Below are 12,645 nucleotides of genomic sequence, written 5' to 3' on the forward strand. Positions count from 1 at the left end.
AACAAAAAAGAATGTTTTCAATGAACTGTTCCACTTGGTCCAGATGTTTACTTCTTTCAATGAGATGTAACAACAACTGTACAGACTGGATTCCAACTGAACTCAAACTAATGCTAGGTCACTAACAATCAAAGTCTAGTGGAGCTCCAACAGTTCTGTAGCCACACCATTTACTCTGCACTCTCTTTATGGTGGTCTATTCTGAGTTGGAATCAACATTAGGAACTGAGGAAAAGGAACGAATTATAGATTTTAGAACAAAGACTTAACAAAATTATCAAAAAGTTCTTAAAATAAAGAAACAGACCAAATTTTAGAAGTGATCAAAGCAAGCGTGGGTGAGTGTATAAACTGAAATACAAGACTAAAGAAAGTTGCTATTCTAATATAGAATTACCTATTTCTCCAATGTACACATACCGGTACTTCCAATTTTTTGGTGCTACACTATGTCTAACCCTTACCAACCCCTTCTGAAGAACCTCTGTAACTCACACATGGTTTCAATAGGAATAAAGCAACAGCAAGAAGCTATAAGGGTAAGCAACATCAAATGGCATGAAGCTACAATGGTAACCAACAGCAAATGGTATGAAGCTACAAGGGTAAGCAACAGCAAATGGCATGAAGCTACAAGGGTAAGCAACAGCAAATGGCATGAAACTACAAGGGTAAGCAACAGAAAATGGCACGAAGATACAAGGTAAGCAACAACAAATGGCATGAAGCTACAAGGGTAAGCTACAGAAAATGGCATGAAGATACAAGGGTAAGCTACATCAAATGGCATGAAACTACAAGGGTAAGCAACATCAAATGGCATGAAACTACAAGGGTAAGCTACATCAAATGGCATGAAACTACAAGGGTAAGCTACATCAAATGGCATGAAACTACAAGGGTAAGCAACATCAAATGGCATGAAGATACAAGGGTAAGCAACAGCAAATGGCATGAAGATACAAGGGTAAGCAACATCAAATGGAGCTCATATTTTATGGAGACAAATACAGAGCATTTGAAATTTGATTATTTTTGAAGTAATTAACACTATTATGATAAAAATGTCTTTAGTTGTTCTTTACAAATGTTTTCTTCAAGGTAAGTTCTGTAATTTATATGTTAAACATTTAAATATATATCACAATCACATTATACAAGTAATGTGTCATAAAATAAAATCTGTCTCCGATACTGGAACCAAATCTATGAACAAGCCAGTCCAAATAAGCAGCTCAACTTTCAAGCAACAAACATTGTCAGAAACCATTACATTCTAGCAAAAAGGTCAATGAAAGAGCAGTGAATAGAAAATTCTTATTCTTTTTTTTTTACACTTACAACTGGGTAAACCCAACGACATAGTTGAAGAATAAAGAAAACAAAAATAAAGGAAAAAAAATGAACTCTAATTTTTGTTTTTTTGGGGGTATCCCACTACATGAACATGCATCCAATCAAAGTCTTAAGGACAAGTTAGAAAGTCTATTATTTAATAAGAATATTGTTTTCAGTTTTCTGGAAATGTTTTTCCTATTTCAATAAATTTGTCTTAAACCTTGTTTTAAAATTTAAAAAAATAAAGATTTTAAAGCTTTAAACCAGTGTTCTTCAACCTTTTTTGGTCTACCGCCCCCTTTCCATATTTTTTCTTTAAAAAAAAATCTGCCAGCACTCCACTCTAAGAAAAAATACTAATAAAGAAGCGTGAGAAAGCAAATTTGAATAAAATGTAATTTATTTATTAATTTTCATGCTGTCAATAACAGATCATTAATTTTATAACTATTATACCAAAAATGATGCCAATAACTGACAGTGACTATATACAAAAATGATGTCTATAACTGACAGTGACTACATACAAAAATTAATCTTATTGTCATGACTTTCTTTCAATACCTTTGAATTATATCATTGTGTTGTTGAATATTAGGGCCTTCTATTTTAAGGTTTCATTGTAAATTTGGTTATATTTTTTAATATAAATATTAGTCTAGCTGAATTCACTAAAAAATGAAAGTTAATGGGAACCCTGTGCCTCCTGCAGTCTGACAATAATAGAAATGTCAAGCTTTAAATTAGTTAAAGCAAGACGAAGGCCTCCTCTAGTGGCTACATTTAGTCTACATTTCTTTGCTTACTCATTAAGTTTGTCTCACACTAAATACAGTTTAACCATGTATATTGATGGAAAAGCTAAAAATAATTCTCTTTTCGACCACAGTTTTGGAATTTTACAGGAACATTTAAGTGCAGCCATATCTCTATTGTGCATCCAATGTTAACATTCTTTTTACTGAAGACATAATTTTGTAAATTCTTTTATTCCTGCAACTCAATTTTAACAGTAATAGATGTTTAAAAATGTTCATTTACATTAAAAAATTTTTTTTATTTATTAACATCCTAGAAGCGAATCATCATTTCTTTAAAGAGCATTGTTATGTGAATTGCATAAATATCAATGTCCTTAGGCAGTAATTCCTCAAAAAACAAGTGACATTGAAAAACTCTTTAAAATAGATTTACTATCTCAATAAAAGAGAAAATGATTTAATCAATGAATGTCAATTTCTTTCCTTGCAGTTGGATTTTGGTTTCATTCATTTGCGATTGGATGGTTGAGAATATGTTCAAGATGAACAAAGACAAGACAGAAATAATTAAGAATGGCACTTGGAACAATGTCGAGAGCACAGATTCTCTTTTTATCACAAATTGCCAGGTTCTTTATGTCCATGTAGTGCGGAATCTTGGAGTTTTCTTCGACTCAACACTATCTTTCGACCCACACATAAGTCAACTCAACAAGGGTCTTTATATCTGCAGCTGCAAAGATTAGGCCAGATCCAATCATATTTAACAACGGAGTCATAAAAAAAGCTAGCTGTTGCTTTCATATTCTCCCACCTTGACTACTGCAACGCTGTGTTAGCAGGTATACCTGATGACAAAATAGCCAAGCTGCAACGTATTCAGAACAACGTCGCACGTATAGTCCTAAGGAAAACAAGACAAGATTCTGCTTCTACGCTCCTGCTCCATTGGCTTCATGTGAAAGCGAGAATCTACCACAAGGTGGCGACACTTTGTCATCAGTGTATCTACAACAAAGAAATGCCCTTGTAACTGAGATTTGATCACTCCATATGTCCCTCAGAGAGCCCTGCGCTCAATAGACTCAACGCTTTTAGTGGTGCCTCGTTTCTCCCTCAAAAGGTACGATCTGCGGGCTTTTTCAGTGCACGGACGAAAGTTTTGGTCCTCACTCCCCATTGATCTCAGACAGACATCACACTACTTTGAAGAAGAACATTATGACCTACCTGTTTAAAACTTTTTTAGATTAGTTTGTCATTTTAGCTGTCGTGTTTGTGTTTGTAATGTTATTACAGAGCCTTTAGCCTACATTTTGTTTGTTAACAGCGCTTTATAAATAAAAATTATTAAATTATTAAGCCTACCATGTAAAACAAATCTTTTTTTAAGTCATCACCAACAGATGAATTCTGAAATTGTATTAAAGAGCTTAACAAAACAAGCAACTCCCTTTTGAAATCCAGCAAACCTCAGTTTACAATAAGAGTTTAACATGTTGCTCATAATGTGTTTTACAGAACTGTTGAAAGATGATCATAGTTTCCGCAAGGGTTTGTATATAATTTACAGTTTTTTAAATTTGATTCAAATAGGAATGAAATTGTTGCCTGTGTATCACAACTGATAAGGTGGATAGTGGATAGATCTTGATCATCTTGATGTATATTACTTATGAAGCCTTTGTAGCGCCCAACCACAGATGTCACAATAAGCTATATAACTATATAATTTTGAATTACCAAAAAGATAAGTCTTTTTGTGTCACATTAAGTTTTTAAATATTTGAATTTCAGTTTAAATAAATTTAATTTTTTTTTGGCAGGAAAAACTCTGCAATTTGCTAAGAGGCTACTAAAACACATTCTGCTTTTCTGTATTTTTTTTAAAGGTTGTTACAATAGTAGAAAAATGTAAAATTGTTAATGAATATTCTTAAATTACTTTTTGGATATTGCGCTATGTTCGTGAACCAGCTTGGTTTCATAATCTCATTTGAAAATGTCCTTCAAAGTAGAACAATGGAATACTTTTTATTTGGTGGCATTTCAATATCGAAAATTCCGACCCTCCACGCTAGCTATTTTTCCTCAAGACTGACTTTGTTAATGTTTTCATTGTAAAAAAGGTTAAATCATCCTATTTTAATGTCAGCTTTAGTTTTATTTTTAAAATAAAATTTACATGTTAATATACTAACATAGTAAATAAATAAATCTATATTTTAAAAAGCGTATTACTTAGTTTGTTTATCAAATCAGAAACGTTTACGCATGCAAGAACTTAAGACAATAGATACCCCCCGATTGCATAAATAGAGTCAGAATTTAAACAGAAAAAGGGAATTCCGGAACTCAATTTCTAATGTTGTTTCTGTACTTAAATTAGATTAGAAGCAATCTAACTATATAATGTCTATGTTTAGTTTGCCAGCGTTAATGTTGAAGAAATTTATTTGTTTTGTTTCAGTGAACCTCTAGTTTATTTCATCTCTACATCCCCCTTTTATGCCCAGTGCCCTGCTACCATCCCCCTTTTATTCCCAGTGCCCTGCTACCACCCCTTTTAAGCCCACGCCCTCCTACCATTCCCCTTTTATGCCCAGTGCCCTCCTACCACCCCCTATTGTGCCCAGCTGCCTACTGCCCCTTTGGCTCCCATCGCCCCCTGTTGAAGACAACTGCTTTAAACCCACTCAAGAACACACAGATATCACTAAATATTATTTTCATTATTTCATGATAAGACTGATATCTCAATAAACTTTGAAGAAAATGATCTTTCTAACTCCTAAAGAAATGTTTAGAACAACCTTATTCTGACAAAGCATAAAAGACATACTTGTATTACTAGCAGACAGTCCATATGTCTTTAAGGCATCCTGAGCACAAGAAGAGAAGACATTGAAAAAGTCTGTACATTTTTCTGGCTCTGACTGGAACTCTGTCATACAAGTTTCATACACATGAAACTGTTTCCCACACACTTGTTTGATGTGAACTATTTCAGGACTGAAGAGAAACAAGCACAACATGGACTGAGACCAAAAGTGTGAAGTTTATCTGTTACTTTAGTTCTGTATCTTTAGAATCATGATTGGCAACAGAAAAGAAAGAATTAAAACATTATAAAATACTTAGCGACTTAAACTACTGATAGCATTCTTGATTAAAAGCAAAAATATTCAAATACTAATGTTCAGCAATATAAATACTAAAGTTCATCATTATTAATATCAATATTGAGCAATATATAATGTACACTTTATAACTCGTCTATATCACATTAAATAAATATTTTAAAATTATCAGACATTAATGACAGATCTGGGTGGCTGCCTGGTCATATGGTATGCACTCCTGACTTTCATAACGATGGTCCCTGGTTTGAAGCTTGATTGCCTTCCTCTGCAGTACTTCAGAAGGTTTGGCTTAAATTTCTGAAAGGACTTTTGAACAAGATCTAGTTAATATTGACCAAAAGAAAGCACAACTAATAACTTGTCTAGATAAAATATTACAGATTTTTTAATATTATAAATTGTGTTCCCAAACATGACTTAATATTTAAGGACAACTTTTGATGTCTATCTTCAGTTTCTTAGTGGGGCATGGTGACAAAGTGTTAAAGCACTTAAATTCTGAACCAAAGCATGATGACAGAGTGTTAAAGCACTTGAATTCTGAACCAAAGCATGGTGACAGAGTGTTCAAGCACTTAAATTCTGAACCAAAGCATGGTGACAGAGTGTTAAAGCACTTGAATTCTGAACCAAAGCATGGTGACAGAGTGTTAAAGCACTTAAATTCTGAACCAAAGCATGGTGACAGAGTGTTAAAGCACTTAAATTCTGAACCAAAGCATGATGACAGAGTGTTCAAGCACTTGAATTCTGAACCAAAGCATGGTGACAGAGTGTTAAAGCACTTGAATTCTGAACCAAAGCATGGTGACAGAGTGTTAAAGCACTTGAATTCTGAACCAAAGCATGATGACAGAGTGTTCAAGCACTTGAATTCCGAACCAAAGCATGGTGACAGAGTGTTCAAGCACTTGAATTCTGAACCAAAGCATGGTGACAGAGTGTTCAAGCATTTGAATTCTTAACCAAAGGGTCTCAAGTTCAAATCCAAGCGAAGACTATCACTGTGTGAGCTTTGGGATTTTGAGGACCACCCAACTCTAATGCCTGACATACATCAGGAACACACTCATTAACTGTCACAGAAACAAAAGAGCTTTATATCATCTGCTCCATAGATTACAATGTCTGAAAGGGGTACCATTTCTTTACCATTTAAACAGTTACTATGTCTCACTTCATAAGTCAAATTTTAAAACAACTCTGGTCTGTACTCACTTGGTTTCAGCACATTTCGCTAACTTCCTTCGTTCCAAATCACAGTCTATCTGCCAGGTGTGTGGATGCAGCTGAATACATTCACCAAACATCATAAGATATTTGGAACAATGTTTCTCCACTAATCTCATCGAGTACTCCCTGTAGTAATAAAAAAACTATATTTATCAAAAATTCCCTCACAATAACTACTAACTAAAAATATCATTTTTGACTTGTCAAGATGATTGCAAGCACCAGAAATTACCACAAGGGCTAACTTTTCCAAACTGACATAGTTTCAATCTAAACTTTAAAAACTAATACAACTTACCCTATAAACATGCCCATTACGGCCCAGTATCAGTTTTAATTAGGGTTATCCCCCTTTGCCCTAATTGCAGCCCTAAATAGCCCAAATGGTGCATACCGTTTGCACATTGGCGTCATTAGGTTCCCATTAGGGACCAATACGGGCAACCCTAATCGTGCCAATATCGGCCCAGAATGGGTAAACCCACTTACGGAAAAGTATATCAAGACTTAAAGTTATTTACATTTAGAGCGAACGATTTTATGTAAAAAAATGTTTTGTAAACTCAAATTTGAAGGTTAATGTGCATCAAATAATTAAATGAATAAACATGTATCTGTATTTTCATGTGTAAAATAACAAAATAATGTTTTCTTGAATGAGAGCTAATTTAGGTCTAGAGATTTTCATCTCTGCTGCGCAAGCGTGACCTCTCGGTCTTGTCTCATCATTTAGACACAGCATGTAGATCTAAACATGATGGCCTAGATTTATAAGATACAATACTTTTATAGAGTTGGGCAACTTTTTTTTTTGAGGGTCTTAAGTTTGTTTTAGGGCTACAATACATACACTAGTCACTACAGTCTAAGTTAGTACCCTTGCCAAGGAACATTTCTGCCAAGTTTTATCAACTCACTCAAGATCAGTGAAACGGTTTTGATTTCTATACTGGGACATCTATACACCTTACTTTCTACTTTTATTACTTTATATATTAGATTATATATCTATAGATATCTATTATATATATATATATATATATATTATATATATATAACTATAAGAAGAATCTTCTTTCAGTTTTTTTTGTAAGCTAAACATCAAACAAATAAAAAAATAAAATAAACTACCATATAACGTAACCATAGCCATTTTATAATATAGTAATAATAGTACTATTTAACTAGAGTTTAGAGTAGTTTAGACTTATACTACTTATAGAATATTAGATCTATATAAATTTATAGAATATAGATGTAAAATCTAGATGATCTACAATACTTAGATTTTTAGATAATCTTATCTTATCTTATATTTATAATACAGACGTTACTTCAAAAAAGAAGATGATTACGTCCTACGCGTCATGTATTTAGTCATGCATATTAACCAATGACTTAAATACTGCCAAGTCACTGGTTTTCCTGGCTAGCTCAGGCAATCCAGTCCATGACTCTAATAGCACTAGGGAAGAAGGAGCATTTGTACAAATTTGTCCTAGCATATGGGACGAGGAATGTGCCTTTATCTTTGTCTTTCAGAGTATTTTATAAAATTTTGTTTTTGTATTTGAAGATTATGGTTCAGTGTTTTCTGTAGATCTATAATTGCTACTTTACTTTTGAGCCTTCTGTCCTGAAATGAAGGTGAAAAGTGAAGGGTTTCTAAATTTAGTGATTTTACTGAGGGTGTTATTATATTTGTTATGAGTCTCACTGCTCTATTTTGTGTATGTTCCAGTTTCTTAATGTTTTCTTGAGTTGAGGGGTCCCAAACAGAGGATCAGGATGCATATTCTAGATCTAGAAAATCTATACTATTATTATTCTATTATCATTATGATACTAACAATACTTATACTGAAGTTAATTAATAGTTATACTAACATGATTGAAATGTAGGAGTAGATATAAACTGGGTCAAGTTCTATATAGATCTACTTTAACTTCATTTTCTCAGTATAAAAAAAACGCTGGTTGTCAAAGAAGCATTTTATTTTTAACTCAATGCAAGACTGGAAATGTTATTTAAATCTAGATCTAGATCTAGATTCTAGATCGAAGGTGCCGATCTAAGTGACGGTTACTTCGATCTAATTTTTTTTACTGCAGTTACTAGTCTACACTTTAAGTCAAAGAATTTAATACCGGTATCTAGATCTAGATCTAATTCGAATTGTTAGAATGTCCTATAAAGAGAAATTATAATAAAACTAACATTACACACCGGCTACGCCCGTTGATTTGTTTATATTGCAAACATCCCAACCTTTTTTTTTTTTTTGAAAGTTCAATAAACGAGCCACATTTAATGGTTTCCCTTAACATTAACATACTTTTGAGATGTGAATTATTGAAACCCGAGCATTTCCCACAAAATGGTATGCCATTAGCCGTGATTAGGCCTGTAGATCTATGTAATCTATGTGTAAGCCTAATTCTCTTCAAAATATAAAAGGATGTTTAATTTGATATTTAAATGACGTTTTCCGCTCAATTTATGTGCATCATTTATGCATGTGTGTAGTCTCAAAACTATTAACAGCCCTTTAGCAAACCTGAGGAGTTTGAAATGAATATCTATATATATCTACATATTTATATATATATATCATGGGCATAGTCGGGGGGGGGGGGGGTTAAGGGTTCACCCCCCCCCCCCAAATGAAATTCCCTTTCCGCAGGGGAGGGTGGGGATCGGAATTTAGTGACTGATTTTTTGCTTTGATTTTGTTTATTTTAGGTAAGATTTCAATACTAAACTTTCACTTGCCCCAGCACAGCCAATGGGGTTTTGAGTTTAAAACCCCTACCAGGGGTTTTGAGTTTAAACTCCCCTACCAGAGGGTTTTGAGTTTAAAACCCCCTACCAGGGGGGTTTAAGTTTAAAACCCCCTACCAGGGGGTTTTGAGTTTAAAACCCCCTACCAGGGGTTTTTGAGTTTAAAACCCCCTACCAGAGGGTTTTGAGTTTAAAGCCCCTTCAAGCTGGGGGTTTTGAATTTTAAACCCCCTCTTCTATAAAATAAAACAACAAAAAAAATGCAAACGACAATCCCCAAATTCCAAGAGCACGCAGTTAAGGAAGATTTTGATTTTAAAATTTACGATAAATCCCCTCTTCAATTTAAAAAAAGAAAAGTACACACTCAAAATTTTATGAGCGTAGCCAAAAGGGGTTTTGAGTTTAACCCTCCCCCCCTCTTCAGTAGGGTTTGAAGCTAAAAAATACCTCTTCAATATAAAAAAAAAAAGTAAATTATGCACTCAAAATGTTATGAGCGTAGCTATATGGGTTTTGACTCAGTTTAGAGTTTAACCCCTCCCCCCCCACCCACCTTTAGCGGGGTTTGAAGGTAAAAAAACAACTCTTTAATATTAAAAACAAAGCAAATTATACACTCAAAATTCTATGAGTGTAGTCAAAGGGGTATTGAGTTTAAACTCCCCTCCAGTAGAGTTTGAAGCTAAAAATACCTCTTCAATATAAAAAAAGCAAATTACACACTCTAAAATCTATGAGCGTAGCCAAAGGGGTTTTGAGTTTAAACCCCCACCAGTGGGTTTGAAGCTAAAAAATACATCTTCAATGTAAAAAAAAAAAAAAGCAAAATACGCACTTAAATTGCTATGAGCATTGCCAAAAGGGGTTTTGAGTTTAAGTCAGTAAGAATAGCACATTAGGTTTTTGAAATAAAACTTTTTAATAGCAGGAAAATGCACTGTAGATACTTCAGATTCAGAATATACATTTTGTTGGCTTTTAATACCAGAAATAGTGCTTGGCGGCGGGGCTCCTAGCGCTCCCCCAGACCTCCTTGCTGGCAATGGCGGCGAGTCTACAATTTTTCCAGGAAGAGCCTATTCTAGGGCACAATAAGCGTCTTCCGAAAGAATGAAGGGTCAGAATTTAATAAAGATTCCGTATGCTAAAGGAAAAACAATGCTTGACGGTTAACACAAACAACTATACACACTACACTAGGACTACATGTGTAGGCTCATTAGGTATATCTGACCAAGTTGATGGTCTGAAATTCAATGAACACATACATCTGACCACTATACAAGGCAGATTGCACTTTACTTATGAGAGATTTACAGTAGTAACTAGTTAAATATATACTAACATTATTTACATTGACCTTCCTACACACATCCTTTACAGTTGGTGGCATCGTACGTACACACAGACACACTCATGCTATTCAGATTTTTAGAAATACTGTTAAGCTTGAATAAATCAATCAGTAACTGAGTTTAAAACAATAAGGTCTATAAAAGGAAAAAAAATATAACCAACCAATATAGGTATGTTATTTATCAGTTTCGTAAAATGTTCAGCAACACAAGCTATTAACAAGACACTTAGGTATCCGGCTCCGGCCCCGGCCGAATATCAGATTTTACTATCCGGTCATATCCGGCCCCGGCCGGATATCAAAAAGTACTATCCGGTGCACCCCTAGTATACACACATACATACATACATACATACATACATACATACATACATACATACATACATATAAATATATTTTTTCCCGGAGGGGGGGGGATTTATATGGTATGAACAGTATAGAGGGACTTCCTTTGGTCCGACAGTTTTGCTGGGTAGGGCACATATCACGTATGGGATACGAACGTATGCCAAAGGCAGTCTTTTTTAATGAGCTAAAAGGTGGTCGACGTAACAGAGGCGCCCCACGGAAACGCTTCAAAGACCAGCTTAGGCGTCAACTTTCCTTGGCTGACATAGAAGAGAGCACCTGGTTGCATGCGGCCTCAGAACGAGACAGCTGGAGGTCACTCGCGAAGGCCGCGGGATACACATTTGAGACCAAAAGAAAATCTGCTGCCGAGGACAAACGCAGACGGCGAAAAGAAAATCTAAATCAGTGGTTCCCAAACTTTTTTGTCTCGTAGACCCCTTGCCATGTTTTCCGATTTTCAGTAGACCCCCTACATATTTTGTATTGCATATTTAAATTCATCAACATTTTAAAAATAACTAATTTCCAACTGTATTGAGTTAAAGAGTGAAAAATTAATTTAAAGCGACACTGTAAGTACAGTGTAAGTTATAGAGATCTACCTTTTTTTTTTATTGATAAAATTCAAATTTAAACCAATTAAATAAGAATTAATATAAGTTACTGGAATCACTAAACACGCTGGAAATATGTTGTTTTTTTATAGCAAGTTTATCATCCGTTGCTATGGATATTATAGGAATTTCATGTTCTATGAAGTAGTCCTTCAAACATTAACCATTAGATATCTAGTTAATTAATTAATTAATTTGCCTTAATTGTAAAAGTTTTCGCAAAGAGCAGTTTCTCATGTATTTCTTGATCTTTCATGTGTGGCTCAAATATTGGGGCTGCGGAACTGTTTTTACTAAAAGGAGAAGGAGCGAAAGCGAGTAACTGTCGTATAAACCAGTAAGCTTTTGGCAGGAAGGGCTCATTAGCCTTGTCCATCTACCTACCTAGCAGAAGGAAAAATGAATGCAAAACTCTGCTGCCTCGCAGCTATACCCAAATATGGGAAAGGTTTCGTGGGTCTTCCCTGAAGAAAAATAAGGAGCAGACACAAAGCACTACACCCTGTCAGAGCCTGCGACGCCCCTGATCCCAAACTCGTTTGCAAAGAATTGCATAAGAAGCTTTTAATTTTACAACTCTTGCCACCTATGAGTCCATGAACTATATTGTTGCTTAAAGAAATTCTTTTAATAATAATCAGATATAGGTTTGTGTAAAACAGATTTTAAAACTACAACAGCTGGTAAAATGAATGTTTTATTTATATTGTTTTCCGTATTTTGCTATAAGTAAAGAGATATTGTAAGCCGTTCACAAACCATCATCTTCTCTATATGATGTCTAAGAGATTCTGTGGGTCTATTCTGAAATTTATCTTTGAGTATTCGAAAGATTTTCAAATCTTCACCTGTTTTGTCAGGGTGGCATTGTCTCAAATGATCTTCTAGTGTAATTAGTTTCATATCGTCATAAAAGGGCACTTATGCAAACGCTTGTTTGACAAGGAAGGAATGAATCCCAATTTTAAATAATCAAAGCTGTAAAATCTACATTATTTTTGTGAAACATTAGTTACATGTAGACAAAATTAAGCTATTTACAAAATTAAGCTATTTAAATAAA

At 34.4% G+C, this 12,645-nt stretch overlaps 1 protein-coding gene across 1 annotated transcript; it reads right to left on the bottom strand.

The window, feature by feature from the left end:
• Window positions 1-10: 10 nt before the first annotated feature.
• Window positions 11-8,591, bottom strand: LOC106056739 (coiled-coil-helix-coiled-coil-helix domain-containing protein 5-like). The gene is made up of 4 exons (XM_013213574.2): window positions 8,363-8,591; window positions 6,461-6,601; window positions 4,942-5,111; window positions 11-225 (listed from the first exon to the last, which is right to left on the bottom strand). Coding segments are annotated over exons 1-4 (342 nt in total). The 5' UTR covers window positions 8,365-8,591; the 3' UTR covers window positions 11-196.
• Window positions 8,592-12,645: the final 4,054 nt, after the last annotated feature.

This window comes from Biomphalaria glabrata, chromosome 9, assembly GCF_947242115.1.
Source record: "Biomphalaria glabrata chromosome 9, xgBioGlab47.1, whole genome shotgun sequence".
Lineage (NCBI taxonomy): Eukaryota > Metazoa > Mollusca > Gastropoda > Planorbidae > Biomphalaria > Biomphalaria glabrata.

Bases quoted from the DNA above. Each gene is read 5' to 3' on its own strand.
- LOC106056739 (XM_013213574.2), bottom strand. The intron at 5,112-6,460 runs GTGAGTACAGAC...GTTTCTCTTCAG, and splicing joins GCGAAATGTGCTGAAACCAA to TCCTGAAATAGTTCACATCA. The intron at 226-4,941 runs GTATGTCTTTTA...CCTTTTCCTCAG, and splicing joins ACTGTCTGCTAGTAATACAA to TTCCTAATGTTGATTCCAAC.